Source organism: Lonchura striata, chromosome 5, assembly GCF_046129695.1.
Source record: "Lonchura striata isolate bLonStr1 chromosome 5, bLonStr1.mat, whole genome shotgun sequence".
NCBI classification, from domain to species: domain Eukaryota; kingdom Metazoa; phylum Chordata; class Aves; order Passeriformes; family Estrildidae; genus Lonchura; species Lonchura striata.
The window spans coordinates 5,788,503-5,810,908 of NC_134607.1; the positions used below are offsets into that span (position 1 = coordinate 5,788,503).

Here is a 22,406-nt window from a genome sequence, read left to right on the forward strand (position 1 = left end):
ATCATGCTGTGGGGTTACTGCTCTTCACAACTGAACTTTGATAAAATATTTTGGGTTAGGAACATGAAGCTAGAACTAATTATTTCTTTAATTGACTTATAGGTTGTTTGGTGTTGTGTGTGTGTTACATTATGGCTTAGGAAAGCTGACTATTACTGTAATTATTTGAGTTCCCTTAAAGGTTTTGCTCATTATGATCTCAGAACAGGAAGCTGTTGGCTCAGGCACGCATCCTGGAAAATAAATTGTTTTCATTCTCTCTCCTTCCTCCCAGAAGTCTCTTTGCAGAGCTTCTCTGCAGAGAGCAGTTTTTGCCTTTATTTGATGCTCAATAAAACCAAGATACATTTGCCACAGTCAGAATTCAGAGATGTTATTACAGCTGAGTACTGCTGTCCAGAGTTATTACACTTGCTCCTTTTTTCAGGTTGTTTGGAAGGTTGTGCTAGTGTTTTCTGAACTCTCTAAGATGTCACTGGTGTTCATTAGTGTCTTTTTTTCCTGTTCAAAGGGAGGAAATATTTTCCATTTCTATCCTGAAGAGTGCGCAGGAGTTTGTGGGGATGTGTGTGTGTGTGTGTGTGCTGCTTATTCCCCCAGCTGAAACTAAGCTCCTGTTAAACAATATTGGCAGCACTTTCCTTACCCATTGGTTGTGCATTTCAACAAGCAGCTGTACAAGAGATTTTGGTATCACTGAGTTAATGTAATGAACAAACACAGGTTCCAACCAATTGGTTCCAAACAATTCCTTTCCCCCAGTAATGAATGAAATGCTAATAGTTCAGGTGAAAAAAATAACATTTTATTATGAAAATAAAAAAAAAAAATGGTAAGTTGTTCAGTATAGTAGACAGTAAATAAAATGGCAACACCAAAATACCTTACTTTTTAGACAGGGAGCTAAACAAATGAGACAGAATGTGTTCTGTTGCATACATATGAATGTTTTGTTTTCTGGACTCTAAATGCTCATTTCTCTGTCTGGTGCCCTGTTCCAGCTGGATTATGTGGTGACCTGTGCTGTGTGCACACGCTCTGATGGAGGAGATATTCATATTCACAAAAAGAAATCTCAGGTGAGCTTCCCCTTTTATTGCTTTGGATCAGAGAGTATTACCTAATCCTAAAAACTGCTCCAAAATTGGGGCAGTGGTTCTCAGGCTGTGGTCTGACAGATTCATCCTCCTGAAGCATTTCAAGTCTATATAGTGGCATTTTTTTGCCAGTTATCTAGATTTGAGATCTAAATGTCCTTTATAGACCCTCTCAAAGAATTGTGAAGACCCCTGCATGCTTCAAGGTGTATATCTTTGCCTGCTGGATTTAGGGGAGAGAGGGGAAGGTGCCAGGGGGAGGAATGAATATGATGCCCAACTGTTTCCCAGTGTGAGACTAAATCTGAAATTGTATGAGATCTGGAATATGAAGAGCCTTCAGGGTAAGTTTCCAATGTAGAGCTGATAAATGGCAGACTATTTACTGATTACCAATTTGGTTTTTTATTATTTTACAATATTTTTAGTCTCTTGAACTGCTCATTCCTTCCATAGGCTGTTATCTTTTGTGTGCAGTTAATCCAGGGTTTACCATAGTGGAAGAGACTGAATAACAAGCATACAGGGGACAGGAACAAAAAACCTGAGGCTTCCCCACTCCATTTCAATTTGCAATGTAGATCTTGAAACAACTTCTGCTAGCTAGCAGAAATTCTTCTTTTAAAAGGCTCCTGTTGGATTTAAGTGGCTTTCCATTCTCTTAGTTCACGCAGGTGCTTGCTTAAGTGGTGTTACTTAAATAAACCAGTGCTCTTTAGTTTTTCTTTAAGTTTAACCACTTTAAAAGAACTTTTGTTTTGCCTACAAACAGAAATAGCAATGCTGATGATTATCTCTGTGATTTACATTGATTACACATAATTTTTTCTTTAGGGGCCGTTGAGATGCCACTTTGCACTGCTGATTTAAACCTGTTATTTCTCACTGGTTTTTTTCCTCTGTTGGCTGGTCCAAATTTCACCACAAGTTAACTTCTGCAAATGTTTTTGAGAAAAATCTGTAAATATTATTTGCAGATTTGAAAACTAGGAAGGAGAAGATGAGGGATATGCATGTGAGCAATATTTAAAATGAAGAGGAAGTTCTTTGTTCCTTCTTTCTAGCTCCTACTGTGGGACTGCTTATAAATTGTTGTCTTCCCTTTTCCACATTAAACTTGCCAGTACATACCAGAAACATTTCAGCATCATGGTGTTGATCTACAGAGAGACAAAGGCAATTCCATATGCTGTGAAAGCATGTTTGCAGTTGGGCATTTCATTGGCACATCCACTATTGAGGCTGTTGGTTTTGAATGAAGAAAATCCAGCTGGTTTGGATCTGCATTTCTGCTCTGATGGTTCTTGCTTTAAAAAATGTGTCTTCTGCCCATATGCAGCCAGATGTTGATGGCCTAAGATTTACTGTCCTGCTCAAGACCTATGACAAATCTATTCTGCTCACACAAGTGAGTGCCTGTGGCATGGAGCCAGTGTGAAAAAGGCTGACTTTATTTTGCAAACTGCTGGCTTGACAATAAGCTCTCCACAAACTGTATTTTCCTCAGATGTGCCTGACTGGAGATGAATTTGGGAGGGTGTTTTGTTGTTCACTGGCTGGTGTGAGAGCGAGGATGCCTGGAAAAGGTCCTTGTTTCAGGCATTGGTGCAGGTAGCATTTTTGAGGAGTCTGATTGCTTTCTAATGGTGTTTCTGGTCTTAAACCTTCTCATTAATATCTAATATCCTATCCTTAATTATGTTTTGTGTTAAATGGTTTGTAGCAAGAATGTCAGAGCTTGGCAGCCTGGTCAGATCCATAGCTTTTGGCATGCTCACAGTGGGGTAAGATTTGACAGGTTTCTTTAATCCAAGACTTTGTAAACAAATGTGGAAGCAAAAAAATCTGCTTGGTGTTAATCCCTTCTTACCTCACTAATCTTTTTGGAATGATAAAATCGTTTTGGAATGATAAAATCAAATGCCTTTAGCTGTTTAAACAAAGTCACAATCAAAGTCACTAAAGGAGTTCAGGAACTGAGGGAAAAATGTGCAGGGGGAAGCATAGTAATAGGGAAAGAAACAGAAGTACAAGATGCAGATGAGAAGCCAAATGCTTGTCCTCCTGTGAGCCATTGTCTTGGTTTTGTCACCAAAACTGTGGGAAAAGCAAAAACTCTTCAAAAACCTTTTTAGTGTTAGAGAATCAAAGCACTACTTTACTCTGGCCAGGATGTGCAACAGAAATCATTTCACCCACACATTGCCTGGATTGTACAGAGAAAATCAGACATAATTTTTACTAGATTTTTCATATACTTATACAGTCAAAACCATAGAAATTAGTTAGTTCAATGTTCATTGGTCACACATTACACAGTTCTTAGTATTTGGTTCCCTATTGGTTATCAATCTCTTCCCCTTAGATGCTAATTAGGTTCTCATTCTTCATTCTGTTATCTGTCTTTTCCCAGATCAGGTGTCTCCTGCCGGGGTGATATTTGGAGTTGATGTTCATTAATGGTTGTTGTCTTTTGTGTATTTTCCCAGTCTGTTGAGATGTTGAGCTCATCAGGCCTTGAGTGATGAAACAGGCCCCTGAAAAGAAACTTCAATTCCCTTCCCCTGCCCCCACCCCACCCAGGGCAAGGGTGAACAAAACCCCTGACTAAAGTTATATTAACAAAATTTAAACTTGGTATCATTTCCAACATTGTGAGACCGTAAAAAGAGGTGAACACTCTGAAATGAGTAAACTCCCCTTGGTTCCAACCAATTCCTTTCCCCCAGTAAGGAATTAAATACTAATAGGTTTAAGTGAAAAAATAACATTTTATTATGAAACAGACACCAACAGTCAGGGGGAAAAATAAATAAATACTAGATACCAAACTGCTATAACTCAAAACCCCATAGGAACAAAGAGAGACCCAAAATGCCAGATACACCTGTTCCCAAAATGGCACATGCAGGAGGCAGCCATGTGGCCAAGGGTCAAAGGGAAGGTGGCATCACACTGTTCCCTGCCAAAGTGTAAAAAATGCCGATCACTTGTTTTAAAATTTTAAAAGTTTAATAGTAATAAAGTAGCTATAAAAATAGTAATAAAAATTAGAGCAATAAGAATTTGGACAATCAGAGTTAGGACAATAAAGGACAATAAAAAGAATTATGGACATCCGGATGCTTTCCTCAAGAGAGCATGGCTTGCTAACAAAGGATTAAAAGCAATAATCTGTTGCATGTTCATATATCTCATACATGATGCAGACATTCTTTTCAAACAAAGGCTGTCTTCTCAGCTTCTGCTCCCGCCACCCCACTTCATCTTGTAAATCAATTTCTTGGCTCCCATAAGTCTGGAAGAAGTTGAACAGTCCCGATAAGGAGGTCATAATTCTTCTCTTGGAATTTTTGGTGTCAGTATGTGAAGGATTTCTTGGTTATCGTGTCCATTTCTTGAGCTAGTTACAAAAAGTATCTTACATTGCATAGTTTCTATTTTAATATTGTGCTATAGCTTAAAAACTATATTTACCACACTACTTAAAAGAGATTAATACAGCATAACTTTCTGACTTAATACATATAGTATTCATTTTATCATTTGTGAAAAGCCAATCATATATTATGCATCTGTAACAAGATGGCACCTCCCCGGTGCCATGTCCCACAGGTGACCGTGTGTCCCCAGGAACAACGTGACAAGATGGTGGTGTTAAAAAAGGGAACACACTCCTGGAAAGAAAATGATTTCAGGTTTTATTATGAGGCCTAAAGCATGGAGAGCCCGTGGGTTGAGCAGGAACATTCCCGACGAGCGAGGATGCTGCAGGGCTGGCTTGGATCTCCTCCCTTTTCTGGGCAGGGATGTTCCTGATGTCCCAGGTGGAGCAGCACAGTCTCACCGACTCGGATGTCCCCTTTTTATGCTGTTTTTTTTGTCCCTCTGGATTTGTTTCTGTTGGGATCCTTCATTTGCATGAAGGTTTAAGGCACTTGATTGTCCCAGTACAGTTCTGTCCAGGCTGGCTCATTTTTAACTGGGGGGATTGGTGCATTTTGCTTAGGTGTGATGTAGGACATGGAGTGCCATATTTCTCATAACTACCCTTTTAATCCCTTTTACAATATAATAACCACACTAACAGTGTGTGCTTAACAATTATTAACTATTTTTCAGCAGTTTCCAACCTGTTTTTGTCCGTGACCCCCAGAGAGGCCTTGCAGGGCCTGTGGCTGCTGCAGGCGCAGGATGGCCTGGCCCCCTGAGCTCATCCCCTGTTTTTGTCCCTGCAGGCAGAGTTCTCAAAGTTCCCTTCAAATAGTTTCTAGTTGCAAAATGCAATTTCTATGAGTAGCTGCAGTTGCAAACCTAAAGCTGCCACAAAAGAGAGAGATTCTCCAGTCTTCTCTCCTGGCCTGGAGTGGGGGCTGCTACAGGTGGGCACCCGTGGAATTTGCCTCTAACTGCAGTCTCCCCTAGACAAGGAAAAAAAAAACAAAAAAAAAAAAAAAAAAAAAAAACAAAAAAAAAAAAATGAAGACAGAACAAAAAACAGGAAGGAAAGTCTTTGCCTGAACAAATCCAAGTAGCCTGTGAAGTGAATACTACACAGCGAAGAGCCCAGAACCTGTCTCAGCACCAATCTCAAAAATGCCCGTGATAGCATCCCACACGCACACAAGGTCTGCAGCTGTAGGGTCGTAGAGATACAGTAATAAGTTTTACAGTGCAAGTTTTGGGTGCAGATAAGTGTGGAATAGAATAACATAATGAATCACCTCAGGACAGCCACGCTACCCTTACTGAGGGAGGTTGATCTTAGTGTGGAACTAAGTAAAAACAACAAATTAGAGTGAAGGTGTTGGGTCAGCTGCTTCATGGTAACTTTCTTGGGCTGTGGCATTTTACTTTGCAGTGCATTGCAGCAACTTAAAGGCACTTGAAAGTGGTGATGAAAAAGTACAGTGGTGTACTGTAGTATGGTGAGAGGTCAGGTACACACAGGAGCATTTACTGTGAAGCAATGAGTCTCTGATTACTTGCATGTGAAAACCAAGGATTTCTCAAGTGCCATTATTGCAAATCTGGCTTTAGTCAGAAACCAGCTCAGCTGTGCTTGTGGGATGTCCAGCATCTCTAGTGTAAGTGAGCAGTGCCAGCCTGAGGTGTTTTGCAATTACTTGCCTTGTGTTTATTGTGTCTGTTCCCAAGCACATTTAACTGAGGAGTGATATTTTCTTCTGCATCTTTCTCAGCAAGTGTTTGCCTCTCCAAGCAAACACCCAATGGACAGTAAAGGAGAGGAGTCAAAGATCAGCTACCCCAATATATTCTTCATGATTGACAGTTTTGAGGAGGTGAGTTCCTTATTGCAGCAGCAAAGTTTCATCCTATTCTAGTTTTATATCCTGATTAGCTGTTTTCTTGTACCTTTTGATCAAATCTTTTTGGCCATTTGAGGGTTATTTTCTACTAGATCTTATTTTACTTTTATTTAACCTTCCTCTCTCTTTAATGTTTGAAATCTGATCTTAAAGCTGGATTTTGGCATCAGTGTCGATGATGGGCTAAAGCATGACAGGCTGATGTGAGAGCTGCTCATCTCAACAAGTGATTTGTTGTGTGCACTGCCTGGAGTCTGGTTTTTTTTTGAATGGCTGGGGTGGAACATTCTTCCTTTCAATTTACATTGAAATTTTCTTGGGTGTAAAGACAGCCATGGGAGTCTGAATGTATTTTGATTTGAACAACTTTGCATCAAAGTGTTTAATCTTGCATCTTTGGCAGGTCTTCAGTGACATGACTGTGGGAGAAGGAGAAATGGTCTGTGTGGAGCTAGTGGCCAGTGATAAAAGCAACACCTTCCAAGGGGTGATTTTCCAAGGGTCCATCCGCTATGAAGCACTCAAGAAGGTCTATGACAACAGGGTAAGGAGCTTCTGAAAGTCAATGTCCTTTGCAGTGGGGCTGCTCTGACTAGATTTTCTTTTTCAGCTTTTTGTCCTGTTAGATCAGCTACACCATAGTCTGTCTTTTTTGGTTTGAAGTTAGCTGAAAGCTACTGGTTCTGGCTCAGGTAACTGAGGGTATTCAGACTGGGGTATATTCCTCTGCTGTTTGCCAGAAGGAAGGAAGGTAGAGATACATAGTCAAGAGCGTGACACAGGAATGGACCTGAACAGCAGTTCTTGGAGCCCTTTCATTTTCTTGAAAAGTCATGGATATTTCTGTGTTCAGAGAAGATATGATTTCATGGGAGATTTTAAACTCTGGTAACTACCCTGTGAAAAAGTGTATTTTTTTCATTGTATTTTACATTTGGCTGTATTCAAAAAAACCCTGTACTCTCACTGCCACTGAGAAAAGCTTTCTTTGCTTTCTATGGAGACATGAAATACCAGCACTTTCATCTTCAAATTCAGAACTTAGTGCTGAAATCAAGAGTCACTACACTTCTCAAATGGTTTATTATGAAGACAATCTTGATCAATTTTTAGGAACAAACAAAAGAAATTCTCACAATATCTACTGTGTCTCTGAATTTCTCTTTGTTTCTGCCCTTGTTCAGTAGAGTTGCTGAATAATTTCTCATCTCCCTGTTTTAAATGTGAGCCATTACACTCTTCAGCAGGTTTCTGAGAGAACATGAAACAAAAGTTGTTTCTCTCCCACCGTCATTTTGTGACCTTACACCATCAGCAGCTGGGTTATTAAAATAAGTGGGAATGCAGAATCACTGAAGACAACATAGAAAGAAAGCCCTGCAGTGGAAAGATAAGATTTGATGTGGTAAAGTCACCTCATAGCCTAGGAATGTCCTACTTGACGTTATTTTGTTAGATGAAGTAAAACTGTTCACTCTTCAAATATTTCATCATGGCCAGAGGCAAAACTGGAAGTGTTACCGTGTTACCATTCTTTTTACAGAAGAGGAGTAATCTTTTTATGCTTTTGAAGATTACTTAATATCAGTTGTTTCAGGGAAGATTTAGATTGCATACTAGGAAGAATTCCATTACTGTAAGAGTTGTCAAACACTGAAACAAGCCCAGGGAAGTGGGGGAGTCCTCAGCCCCTGAGATATTTAACACATGTGTAGATGTGACACTTAAGAACATGATTTAGTGGTGGGCTTGGCAGTGTTTGGTTTATGATTTGACTTAATGATCTTAAAAGTTGTTTCTAACCTGTATTATTCTAGGATTCTGTAATTCTCACTACAATACTTGTATGAGCATCTTGACCTTTTCATAAACTGAAAATTGCAATTAATCACTTAAACTTATAGATAAAAGCTGAAAACTTAAGGCATAGTTTTCACTTAGCAAAACCTTGACTGTTTTCATATTGGTCTGTTCCTTTTTTCAGTTCTCAGTTCAATTTTCAGTTCAGTTGTGCTGACTGGAAATTGAGACCCTGTCTGTTTAGGGGATTTAAAGCTGTCAGGGTCTCTTGGTGAGCTATGCAGCACAGGTTAATTGTGCAAGGAGCTGCTTCCTTATTTTTTGGCCTTGACAGTGGGAACATAAAAATGTCATAAATTACTGGGAATAAAGTAGTGACCTAGTTGTAGGGTGTGCTTTGCTGGTTTGAGGAATCTTGTGTGCCTGTCTATTGGTTTTTGGGCTCAAATGAGTGCCCCAGCACAGGCTGCATTGAGTTGAGCACGTGCCTGCCTCTGCTCTCATGTGCCACAGTGTGTGGACCTGAATAAAAACCTTTGGTTTTGTCTCATTGTGCCACTGCTAGCTCTGACTTTTGGGTGGCTGAAGGAGTTGTTTCTTCTCAGAACCTGTTTTTGTTTCTGTAAAATTACTTTCTTGCTGGAGATCGCTTCAGATTGTGGCTTAAAATGTTCCTTAGGAATTATTAGTCATTATAGTTCTGACTTTTTCTTAAACAACTGCTTTTGGAGGATGTAATTTTGAAGTCGTAGAGCTGCCATTACATATTTTTCTCTCCTGTATTCATGCATTGTAGGTGAGTGTTGCAGCTAGGATGGCTCAAAGAATGTCTTTTGGCTTTTATAAGTACAACAACATGGAATTTGTCCGAATGAAAGGACCACAGGGAAAAGGACATGCAGAGATGGCAGTGAGCAGAGTTTCCACTGGTGACACTTCACCGTATGGGACAGAAGAAGATTCAAATCCAGACTCCCCAGTGCATGAGAGAGTAAGTAGCAGACAGAAATACTCTCTTAAGGTGAATCTTGAACATGCTTTTTTCCAAAGGCAGGAGGGTAATTCCCATCAAGGTGCTGCACTTAGGTTTGCCTGAGTGTAATTTGGTTGTACTCAGTGTGTGAGATGGATTTTTTAATGCAGTTTCCTCTGAGCAAATGCTGAATACCAAGATGACCGGGTGATTCATACTTCTGGAGGAGTGGTTTTTTTGAAACAGCAGCAATCTTGACGCCAGGGAAACCTATGATTCTGCCTATTTTCTAGGGAAAAAAGTAGATTCCACTGCTGTGCAAAGTGGGATTTACCTAGAAATGTGGAATTTGTGTGTTATATACGTAGCTTGCTAAACCTCATAGGAAGTGGTGCTTTTAGCTTGTGCCACTGAGGAATGCTGCGAAGCCTGTATAACACTAAAGCAAAGATCATGGATCCGGATGCATCATATTCATACATATGCTTAATTTTAATGCAAGTGCAGTAAAAAGCCAATAGAATCAGACCACAGATGCTGATTTGGCCTTTATTCAATTCTGAGCCTTTTTTTCCATTAAGACATTTTACCTGGTTAATGGGGATTAGGCAATATGTCTTCAAAATACCTGCACAGACCTGAGCTGGGTCAGTACCTGATGGAGTCTAGTATGGTTTTCTGTGTAGTGCAGCTAACCTGTATCATTTAAAGATCTGCAGAACAGCTTCTAGAGGTCTCCATGCAGGCACTGTGGTTTTTGTTTCTGACTTAGTAAAAGGCATCATGAGCTACCAGCACAGAACTCATTAACTGGATGTTCTTGCTCTCTACCACAGAAACATAGCCAGAAGAAATCAGGCCTGGAGGAACAACATGATTTTTTTGTCTCCAAGGCTTTCAGTGTCATCTGGAAAATGTAAAATTAGATTTGATAATGTGTTACCACTGCTTTTTGCTAATGGTTTTAACGCTGATATGTCTTGTTCCTGGTTCCCCCCCCCCCACAGTGTGATATGAAATAACTCCCAAATTAAATACAGAGACAAGCACAAATTAGAAATTAAGTGTGCTGGGAAGAGCATCAGTTGGGTGTTACAATGCCCTTCTTTTAATTTTTTAGCATTAGGGATAGAGGTGCATCATGGAGCGAGTTGTGATTCTGCACTCAACCTGGTTTGGCTGCCATCATCACTTCATGTCACCTTCCTCTCATTTCTTTGGGCAGATGTGAGCAGTGTCATTTGCCAGCTCAGGGAGGTTATGGGTTAGTTAAATTGACTGTGTGAAGAAAGGATCAAAGTTACTCACATCCATTAGTAGTGAGTAGTAGTTATCCCTATTTTCTTCCCTTTGAAATGAAACTATTAAAATACTGCAGTCAAAGCCAGTCATCATTATGATTTTTACACATGTGATTGCCTTGTGGTACATGGAGGGAAAACCAAGACTTTCTCCAGCATTTCTTTCATTTCCCTTTCAGGTTACTTCTTTCAGCACACCACCAACCCCAGAACGTAACAACCGCCCATCCTTCTTCTCCCCATCCCTCAAGAGAAAAGTGCCCCGAAATCGAATTGCTGAGATGAAAAAGTCCCATTCAGCAAATGACAGTGAGGAGTTCTTCAGAGATGATGATGGTGGAGGTGAGAGAAGCATTGTCAGCTAAACAGACTTGTCTGGAGAGCATACAGAGCTGTGCAGGGTTTTCAAGAAGGGTGGGAAAATATGAGCTCCACATACATCCAGTGCCTCTCTGAAAATGAGATTTTTCATAGGCTTAAGCATCTCTTTGAAGGCTGGAGCCCACAACTCCTGAATATGTTAAAACTTATTTCTTTGATGTGGATCCATTTGAGAGAAAGTGGAGCAGCTGAAATTCTCCCCCTCTCCCACATGCCACACTCTCTGGGGGCACTTCCCCACGTTCTGTTGGGGTTGGACACGTTCTTAGCTGCTGCTGCTACCGTTCATGAGCTTCAGTGTAAATGGTGAGCTCTGCGCTAGGCAAGGTCTGTCTGGTTTTGAAAAAGCAGGTGTGATAGTGATTTGTCTCTGAACAATGGATAGGAGGCTTTCCTCTTGTTTTGAGTTGCAGAAGTGTACCAGTGAAGTGCAACCCCTTGAGGCTTGCTGTCTCTTCCTGCCTTTACAGATCTGCACAACGCGACCAATCTGCGGTCGCGGTCCCTGTCTGGAACGGGACGCTCGCTGGTGGGCTCGTGGCTGAAGCTGAACAGGACAGATGAAAACTTTCTACTCTATGCACACTTAACGTACATCACTTTGCCATTGCATCGAATTTTAACAGGTGAATTTTGGCGTCCATTGTGCTCAGCTTACCTTGTTGAGGGATTCTGCTGTTAAGACAGAGGAAGAAGTATTTATCTGTAATGCTGTTGTAAATAGGAATTGATTTCAATTTAGAAGAAATTACAGATTGCAGTAAAAAAAATCAGTCATTTGTAATTAAGGATGGATTTTGAACAATGCTTCAGCAAAATACATAATTATTCCTTATGATCATTGTGTTGGTAGTCTTACAACAAGTTAGCTGGAGTTGCCAAGCTTACTCTCTCACCACAGGCATTTTAGAATTCACAGATGATGTATTGTTTCTGCTGGCATTTAGTATCTGCTCAAGAGGGTGGCACAAATGCTTCCATGCTCAAATACTGGCTTGAACATCCTTTCTGAGACTAAATTTGATGAACATGGAATTAGGTTATATATTGAGATACACATAAATAGGCTATACAATTTCTGGACTGTAAGGCAGAATTTTCATATGCAGTTTTTTCCTACTAATATTTGTTGTAGCTTGACATGTTGTGTAGGCCCTGTTAGTAACCAAGGCCTTTTTGTAATCACTGTATTTGTGCCCGTTGCAGCTTTCTGGGTAGCAGGAGCATTGCATGTGGGACAGGGTGAATTGGGAAAGATGCTCATTTCTCTTGGGTAGTCAGAAAACCTGTACTAAGATATCAAAGTACTACTTGATAGTGATCAAAGTACTTTTTAAAATATCTTGAGTGTATTGGTAAGATTTCACTTTGGCCTTTCTGTCCATGTTGGATAATCACACTTCTGTCACCTTCTTGTCATATGTCAGATGATCCAGTTCCTCAGTCATCTCTGTGGCCCTTCACCGGACTCCCTCCACTATGTTTAATTCTTTACAGGTCTGGCTGGAGCCATGTGGAGCTGGGGATCATTTTTTGCTCATGTCACCTTCTTTGTGCAGTTGAGTTTGACCAGCTTTTTCATTGTGTGCTCCCTTTTCCCGTGTTCCTTGTTCTTTGTGTAGCCTTCAAAAGGACATCACAGCTCAGTTTCCAGATGTTTCTGCATAGTGCCCAGTCATGTTTGCTTTACTGCATATATTTAGAAAGATGCCCATGATTACAGCAGAAGTTTTAAGGTTCATGTTCTGTCCCACTTGGACAATATGGAGTTAAGGAGCCAAAAAGATTTTTTTTTTTTTTATGGCCGCTTTTTGATTGCAGGAGTGTAGGCTTTGGGCTACAGCATGAAGGAAAAAGTTTAATTATTTGTACCCAGAGAAGTCTCCCTAATGGACTTGGGGCTTTCTCCTTGCAAGAATGGGAAACCCCTTGGCATCTCTTGGTAATGCCACTTTTTTCCCTGGAAAATATTGCCACTCCCTGCTGAATGTATTTTGCTTCATCCCAGTATAAATTATATTAGATCAGCTCTCCTCTTTACATGATGGGATATATTTGCCGTTTGTCATCTTCCAGTTCCTCCCAGTTGCATCCTGGTTAACTCAGGTTTTAACAGCCATGTTTTAGATGTCTCCAGTTCTTCATGCTTGTGGTACTGTGGCTGCTTTCAGGAGCCTCTTAAGCTGGCCGTGTCTCTTTGTTTCTCTCCCATGCCCAGACATCCTGGAAGTGCGGCAGAAACCAATCCTGATGACATAGCAGAGAGAGGGCACTGCCTCGGAGCCTTGTTGCCAAGTGCCTATCCGCAGCGGTTTCCGTGCTGACACTCCCACCTAGTGTCAGGAGCACAGACCTCCGCAGGAAAAAGGGATGCCCAGGAATACCAGCCGATCAAAAGTGCCTCTTTCTTCCTTCCTCTGCTGTCACACGCCGAATGCCCACACGACTGGAGTGTTTCCGACTGGAAGAGGACTTTCAGCGAGATAAAATGAGAAGGGGCTGCGTTGAAACTGAGTCAACACCTTACGGACAGTTTGCTACTGTGTTTACTTTATAACTAAGAAGCCAACAATATGTACAGAATGTGCTAAACTTTATATTCTTTGGGAGAAACATTCTGAGGATTTCATAATGGTGTGCTATTGGACATCCCTCCATAGACTCTGGCCATGCCCTCTCCTCGTCTGATCAGCCATTTGTGAGTGTGTGTGTGTGGAGTGGAGCAGGGAGAGAGCAGCTTCCTGCTAAGGGAAGAAAAGGAAAAAAGATACATTGCTGTTTTAGCACATGCAGCAGGTCCGGTCAGAGCTTAAAAGAGGCTGAAAATGTTCCCATTTTTCTCGTGTCAGTGTTAGGACAGGTGAACTCTGCTGACAGATTTCCATATCTACCAAAGAACAGCAACATTTTCATCCTCAAGAGCTGGCTAAGAAAATGAGCCAGTGAAAAGAAGGCTAAAATGTGCTGCTATAGTAAAGCTGAGGTTCATCTCCAGTACTAATGCTGCTTATCTTCCTCTCAGTTGAGTCAATACAAGCTTGAGTCTATAGTGAAAAACAGGAGACTATAATCAGTCTCCAAAGGCCTAAAACCTTACCAGTAACCCATCCTCCTGCATGCACTGGACTTGAGAGTTTGTAGTCGTCCTTGTGGTACCCTTTGTAGCCAAGGAGGGCATGGGAGCTGCTTTCTGGTCAGGCAGCCTGCCCGGATTTACCATCTTTGGTTGTTAGATGCTGAAGCACAGAGAGCTTTCTTGAAATACAAAAGATGGAAACATGATTGTGTTCTGAAAAGTGACTAAAAATTGCATAGCGAGAGGTCTGAAAATAGTGTGTCAGGAGCTCTCAGGAAAACAGCCTTATGTTTACACATGAAGTTCAGTTCTCTCTAAACAGCAAAACTGCTGGCCTTGACACTGGAAAACAAAATTATTGAATGCTGAGGTTACTGTGCTCTGGCTGACTATTTTGATGAGAGCCAGTAGATACTTGGTTCTGTTTAGGACAGCACAGCAGTGGGAGGGGTGGCGTGTCCCTTGGGCCACGTGAGACGCCAGTGCATGCACAAAGGGAGAGCAAAGATGCCATTTTTGTCACTTTTCAGACTCTGAGCACCTAAACCTGATGCTGTGGCATGTGCTCTGAGCCTGGACCTTTGTCTCCCTCGTACCTGGTCTTTCCGAAGTGCTTTGTTGTTACTCTCACAGTAGCATCTAATGACTTAACCTCTCAATAGGACTTACTGCTTTTTTCCCTCAGGCTAGATTCTGTGGAAATAGCTCCACTTCAGCATACAGGCAGACCAAATTTGCCCTTCAGCCCAGTCTGATGACTCCAGCATGGTAAGGAGGTCTGTCTGTATTTGAGGCCGGGCCTGGAAGCTGTCACCTTAGCACAATGCGGTGGCCTTTCTTACACTGGCAGCATGAGTGTATGACAGGGACAGCTGACCAGTTTTCAGTTGGCTTCAAATGTGTTGGAAGAAAATGTTAGGAAAATGTTCCCTTTGTCATTACCAGCACACCCACTTTTCATGCTGCAGCCTCGGGATGTTGCCTGTGGTCTGTGTGATGGAGGGTGTCTCCACCATGTAACCTGGCTGTCCCAGGCTTCCTCCCTGAGCCTGGGAGAGGTGGAATCCTCACACAGCAGCTGAAGTGCCCTCTCGAGGAGCTTGCCAGGCAGCCTGGGTTGGGTACCTGAGATCCCTGCAGGTAGTGTGCCTGGCATCAGTCAGTACAAATGCTCTCTCTTTGCCCGTGCTGAGAATTAAATCACTTCTCAGCTAGCAAACAAGCCTCTCAGTGTGCTCCTTGTGCTTTCATACTGCTGGACTGGGCAAATCAGTACTTGGTTTTCCTTCAAATGTTCATTGCAGAGGGAAGGGAGAGAGGGCTCACATTTGTACTAATCATGACAATTGATACCTTTCAGTCAGGCAGGCAGCCAGAGGAACAATGTAAAAAGGAAGTGTATCCAGATAGGACCTCAGTCCTCGGGGCCTGAACGCTTCTCTGTGGACAAGAATTTGTAATGCTCCCTTGGTGTTGTATATTATGTTTAGGTGGCTTAACTTTGTGTGATTTGAAAGACTGAGAAAATCTTGCTGTGTAAGATTTCAAAGCAAATGAGGAATGATTCTAAGCTAGTGCATTAGTTTAAAAGCAGTGCTATGGAAGGTACAGTTCTGTGTTTCAGGAGGTATCATCTGCTTTGTTACATGTATGTGCTTGGATTTTGATGTCTAGTGTTTGAAGGGCTGTAATGTCCTTAAAAAAAGTGAATTTATTTCTTGTATCTTGCTAGTGGGATATGCTATAGGTACATTGACGACTCACCTTTTCTAGCAGAAAAGGACTACAAGTATGCCCTCATGGACATCCATGGAAAATAGAGGTCAAAAAGTCTACTGAATGTCAAGAGTGCTTTTTGGAAGCAAAGATGTTCCAGTTTCTCAGTTATTCCTTCTTTAAACAACTGTCTTGGACTTCTTATGTATAGCCAGTGGTTCCCACTTTTTGTTATCAAATTCCACATTTTGTTCTGCTTTTAAACAAACCCTGAAAGTTGTCCTTGTGTGGACAGATTGACAGGAGATTTGATCAATGTTTTCTTTGGGTAGGGATGGCACAGCTGGACCCTTAGCATGCTATTGCACTACATCAAAAAGGAAAAGTGAATGTTAGTAAGAACCTCTCACCCTATTAATTTGGAGGGGGTTTAATTCTGTAGCTTCTAAGCAGTAAACTGGATTCAGCTCCTGTCTGAAGTAATTGCTGCAGATGGAGCTGGTGTGTCCTGCAGTGCCATGAAGGCTGTTTGGCTGTCATTGTCATAATGGTTGGGCACAGTGTGTTTCATTAGTTATGCTGATGTTTGAAGATGCAGCTCAGTTAACAAATTTGGGAAACTTTGCAGAACATTATCTTTCTTTTTGGAATTCCACCATACCTCTTTGCTCACTTAACTCCTTCCATCCTTCTGCCCATTCACTCCCTCTGTAGATCAAGTCTTACCACTTGAGCTCTTCATAGATGTTGTATATTGATAGATGTCAAATACACCCATAACAAGTTTTCACCCATAACAAGTTTTTCACTGCTATTGATTTAACCAGTATAAAAAGCTTGGGATTTTTTGTTTTGTTTTGGTTGGTTGGGGGGTTTTTATGGGTTGTTGGGGGTTTTTTTGTTTTGTTTTGGGTTTTTTTTAAGAAAGTTCTTAAATCAATTATTCTGTGCTAGCTGATTATTGCTCTGCCTTAGGGACCACATATATGTGAAGTTATGTTCTCTTACTGCCAGCCAGGACAAGGCTGATTCCAAATCTCCTTTTAAAAGAAGATGCTTTTAGAAAGTCTAGGAGTCCTTCAGCTGTCTTGACTAATCCAGTCTGTGTTGGTCTCTGTTCCTTCTCTTTTTATTCTCTGGTCTTCATTGTTTACAAGGCTTGGGCATGTTGGGTTCTGGATTGCTGTTACTATTTTTATAGTTTTCTATTTCTGGACATGGTGTGCTTTCCAGAAATGAGAACTGTTTGCACAGGTGGCTTTTCACAGTAATACGTTTTTCCCAAAGTATGTTCATTATTTAGACAGTGAAGTCCTTGGCTCTGCAGACAGATTTCTTCCAGCAGACCCTCATGTACAGAATCCCATCTGATCACTGAAATTCTGTATGGATGTGGAATCCAGGGAAATAGACTACACTGTTAGACTATTGACCTGTTTCTAGCCAGTCATTAATTGTTCCTTTTCGAGATGATTTCTTGTCCTGTATTTTGTAGTCTGAAGCTTCCATATTAAAGACCGATGTAAGATAAAATCTTCAGAAGTGCCTAAGCCCTGTTGTTACTCAGTGGGGTTTAAGAACAAATTTTTATTTAAGAAAATAATTTATTAGTCTTAAATTCTATGTGTGTTGTACGCAGCAGTGTCAAGAAATGACAAGTTTATAGTTCTTGGATGAACAGTGTCTATCATATGAATTCACTCTTTGCATTTGAAAGACTCTCATGGTTTCCAAAGGTCATGGCTGAAAGCTCTGGAAAGTGGATTCCATGTGGTCACAGCAATCAGATGTCTGCAAATGCCTTACACATTCTGCAAGGTATGACTGCAAGTGTGTGGTGCTGGTGTTTAGAAAATCTGTGTCAAAAACAGGTACGGTTATCCAGTTAAAGGCATTGTGGAGTAAGTAGCTTTTACACAAAACCTTAAACAAGAGTATTTTACACCAGAATGTAGCTGTTTGGATACTTGGTCAAGATAATACAAGTCTGCAAGCAGGTTCCAATGTTGAATGTTCTCTATGTAAATATATAAATATTCTCAGCCTAATTTTATCAGCCTAACACATGTTGCATGGTTTGGGTTTTATTTGCCTCATCGATCATTGATGTTGCTTAAAAGGTGATGGGTTGAAAATTGTGCTGGCACCGTACTGAGCCATTTGAACAAAGAGCAAGGAGAATGTTGTGCACCAAAAATCAAGTTGACTGTGCTTATGGCAGCAGTGAAGAAAGTGTTGGACCCTGCAGCAAATAAACAGACCTCTTTAACGACCATGTCCTCTGTTAGTGGTGTTTTCTCTCTACCCTGCCTGGTGGTGTTGGAGTTGGGATGTGTTCCTTCCTGGTGAGAGGCACCAGTGGTGGAACAGTGTTCTGTTGCATTTTTGTAGGCATTGCTAGATGGATATTCATGTGGCAGAGTGGCTTCATTGATCTTCATGCTGATTGCACTTGGAGCAAAGCCCAACTCCTTCTGCTGTGGAAGTGATCAGTCCCTGACTGCTTGACATTGGATAAAGGGGAAGAAGGTAAGAGTCAGTGTAATCCTGAATTTGTTTATGAAGGGTTTTCATTCTTGCCTTTAGAACAGCCCTTCTAAAATGATCAGTGGTTTGTTTTGAACTTGATTATGTAGTCATGAATATTTATATTTGTGCAGTGTATAATTGTATAATAGCGAGGACTGGTGGCTGTTATGGTTTCTTCCTGATTAATTCAGGAAGAATTTCAATATGGATTTGTGCAATGTTACAAACGATGTCCATGAGTTGATGTGCTGATGATTTCATTTCAGAGAATCCCAGACCAGGATGTTTTATTAATCCATGTGGTAGGTAACAACTTTTATCCTAAGCCATGTGTGATAGCTTGGAGACATGTGGGATATTGGGGAGAAATAAAACACAGAGCTAAGAAGAACAGGATGTCTCAGTTCTTTACATGGATATCTGTGCTGATTGTTGGCAGTGTTGTTTTGTGACTGCTCATGCAACTGGGCAGCAATCTTAGCTGGCTGGGAAGTACTAAAATAATGCTTTGAAACAAACTGTGATTTTTTTTTTTTTCTTGAATGGTTCAAGTTGAAAGTTTTTGGAAGCAGCCATAATGGAGAAACATTATTTCAATCATTAGAAAAGGCAAAGAGCACTAGAACCTCATGAGTGGTGGCAATAAACCTCCCTTGCTTGGTTAGTCATTCAAGAAGTTTGGACAGGAAAAGGTTTGCTGGTTTTGGGTTTAGTTTTTAATCCAAATGCTGAGGGAAAACAAGACTGCCATGTACATGTTTGAAAAGCTTTCCTGTCTTTATGGAATTAATTTCTTGAACATACTAAAAGACAAATACAGAATTAACAGTGTGGCAGTACATCTTTCCCTGTGGTGTCCCTGCTCTGGGCAGCTAAGTTAGCTCATGTTCTTTTGTCCTGGAGTGTTGTGTCCTGCCAGGCCAAACCTGGAGAGATCCTCCCAAGAAATACCCTAATATTGCTTGGCACACAACTTTATCATCAAGATCAGATTATACATAGTAAAATCACACTTTGGATATTAAAGGAAAACCAGGCATCTATGTCAGCAGTTACTTGTGTACTCTTCTCAGAAGTTTGTTGTTCCTGAAACTTGTAATGAAGCTTTGCAGAAGGAAAGAATCACTTTGGCCTGACTTTATGTTAGTGCCTCTAGGCACGATCTCAAGTAAATTCAGTAAGGTAGACCTAGATGATGTGGTTTTTAAATCCTTTAATATTCACGTGGAGGTTTTAGAGGTCAGTCTCTCTGCCAGTCCCTCTACTGCTATGTGAGCTCGGGTGTTCCCTCTGTCCTCCAAGGCAGCCCCAGCTCCTTGCTCCAAGCTTGCTCAGCTCACTGGCCTTGCAAGGAGGAAACATTCTCCTGAACTGGCTCCAGGTTTCCAAGTGAGGAATGGGCAGGGCAGGACATTGCTTCTTTTAGTAGCAGAATTTTCCAGGCAGGAGTTCACCTGCAAGCAACTGGCTGTACAATTCATTTTATTACTCCATTTTTTACACTCAGAATCAAAGTGATTCACACAAGACAAATGAATCTTCCGTTCATTTATTCACATTTTCCATGGATTTTTGTACATGTCCTCAGTGTATCAGAACTCATGAAAACATTAACATACACGTTATGTAAAACTTAAGTATCCACTGAAAAATTCAGAGCATTTTGAAATCTACTAACAACTAACAAATCATCACATTCAGCATCTTCATTGGATTTAGACTAGCTCATGCCACTTTAAATTGTTTAACGTCAGTTAATTTCTGCACACAGGCACCAGCTACAAAATTTTATCAAATGCAAATAAGTTAAGGCATCAGAAAGTCAATCTTTAATGGGAGTTTAAATGTTACAGTGCTGCAAAGGGAGCTGAATTTCAGTTTCAGTAGCACAGCAAAACTCCTGATTGGTTTATGTTCTACAGTATGTTCATTTGAACTGTAAATATAATATAAACTTTCACATCCATCAACCAAAAGGGCTTAGAGGAACAGTGTTGCCCTCCCAAATTAAAGCTTGCATACTGCAACTTAATATTTTAAAATAAAATTCAAGCCAACTATAATAATCTCCCTTAGAAATTATTCTGATAATTAAAAGAAGCAGAGATGTTTCTTTTCCAGCTGAAACTGCAAAATTAGAGGAGGAGCAATGAATAAGACACTCCAACATCTACATACACCTGGAACAATGAAGGCATTAATGCAAATTGGGACAGAAACTTGCATCTTTAACATCAGGTATCTGATATCCAGCTGTTAAACACATTGCCAACCAAGACACAGGAATCCCTCCTGGAGTTGGAATTGTGATCAAGATTCTTTTCTTGGATAGCATGTGCCAGTTTGTTATGAAGGCAGTAGTACACTGATGTCTGTGGTCTCCATGAAATTTGCTTTTTCATTTAAGGCCTTTATTTCTATTTAACAATCTCTGGCCTTTTACAGCATTTCTATATTTTAGTATTCCTTAAATAGAAACTGAAGCATCATCAAAAATTTCTAAAGTGCTGGAAAAAGCTGTGCTTTATACCTGAGCACCAAGTTTGTCAGTGTATGACTATCTTTTCCTGCTTCATAGTCCACATAATGGTATGATCACCATGAATTCATGTTGATTAAAATCTGATTTGCAGAGAAATGATTCCCTGTCCTTTCAGAGGCAATTTTCCCCATGTAAAATGTTCAAAATTCTATGTTTATGCATATATTTGACATTCTAATCAAGGTGACATCCCAATTTTTTACCTTCCCCTGGCTTTACTGATGAAATACATTCACAGCATTCAGGTGTTACTTGCTACGATGACTAGGGTAAGGTTTAATTCTTTCCAACACAATTTATTATTCTTCTACTTATTTTTCCATTCACTCTGTGCCCTCTGCTTGGCCAGAGGCGTATTGTCAGAATTGGACCACATCCATGTGTGCAAAACCTAACAACTGCCCCTCTTTAGAGGCAAGCATAAGGAAAGAAGTGTTAAGTTCAGTTTGTTAGTCCACGTTTCTAAGGATGAAGGAACAGTTCCAAATCCATGAGCTTTTGGAAGTCAGCAAAGAAAAGGCCAAGCTTTTATAGACAAGGCTTTTCTTTATGGAATGTACAACCAGAGCACTGTCTATAAAACTTTCTGTACAGAGACAGGGTTAAGACACTACAGTCAAAAGACAAATGCAAAATTAACTGAGCCCTTGGAGCAGAGCCTGGACTAAACTGTTAGGCAGAATTCTGTTTTTCATTCATACACATTTAGACACACCCTGTCAGCTTTGGACCTCCAATTTAGGTAGCAGCAAGACTTTTTTGTTTTTAAAAAAAGCATCTTATTTTGAGGAAAGCAATGTCACTGACTTTAAATGGTTTAAGTAATTAGCCAGATGCAAAAAGAAACCCCTAAAGGCACCAGTTTATTTTTCAAATATCTCAAATGGCATCTAAGCTCTCTTCACACTCCACTGTTAAAAATGCAATTCTTGTACACTCTGCGTGGCTGAAATGTGAGTGAAGGCCTTTCTTTTGCAACTTTGGTCAACAGGGCTATAGATAAAATAATGATCTTCCTCCTTTTAATGAAGAGGGGGAAAAAGGCCATAACCTGAATTGTGCAGTGAATTAGGCCTAGAGGCAGCCTTTAGCTCCCCCCCAGAGCAGGGGTACAGGTGAGATGTGCTGCACCTCATCAAATGGTGTTGGTATTTGTTCCCTGCCCACAGGATGCCACTGTGCTGGATTACCAGGTCCCCTGTATGAATTGTGTCACGCTGACTTTGTTTAAGGAAAGGGGTTTTTCCTCTGTGTCACATTAGCCAGAGGCAAAAAGCATGTTTGTTCCATCTTCCCAGAGCTGGTCAGTGCAACACATCTGAGAGCAGTTCAAGTTTCATATTATCATCAAGCTCTTGGAGCAATCCCAGAGTTGGAAGCAAAGTAGAAAAAGTTACTAGGGAAGGAGATTCCAGCAAACATTTGGAAAAAAAAAAGTATTAAACCACCAAACACAGTTTGACAAAGTTGAGAGCAAAACCAAGACCAGAATGAATGTTCTGATCTCCAAATTATTGCCACCTGGTTAATTTTATCACAGCTGAAAACTAAGTTTACAAATTACCCCATGCTCCCCACATGCAACAGAAAGCTTCTGGCAAAGCTGCACCCTGCTGCTTAATGCAGTGCAGCATAGCATTTTATCACATGGAAAAATACAT

General features: G+C 40.7%; 1 protein-coding gene across 3 annotated transcripts in view; it reads left to right on the forward strand.

Annotated features, from left to right (window-relative positions):
• KIAA0930 (KIAA0930 ortholog) overlaps nt 1-22,406 on the forward strand; it is a 48,890-nt gene that overhangs the window by 26,373 nt on the left and 111 nt on the right. For 2 of the 3 annotated variants that reach the window (XM_021529917.1, XM_031503669.1), the window contains exons 4-10: nt 1,002-1,079; nt 6,299-6,400; nt 6,831-6,971; nt 9,024-9,218; nt 10,681-10,843; nt 11,353-11,508; nt 13,101-17,949. In XM_021529917.1, coding sequence (XP_021385592.1) covers nt 1,002-1,079; nt 6,299-6,400; nt 6,831-6,971; nt 9,024-9,218; nt 10,681-10,843; nt 11,353-11,508; nt 13,101-13,141 — 876 coding nt within the window. In that variant the 3' untranslated portion in view covers nt 13,142-17,949. Of the gene's footprint in view, nt 1-1,001; nt 1,080-6,298; nt 6,401-6,830; nt 6,972-9,023; nt 9,219-10,680; nt 10,844-11,352; nt 11,509-13,100; nt 17,950-18,065; nt 18,204-22,406 lie in introns of those variants that run through there. The other variant, XR_013339985.1, reaches the window with a different exon arrangement.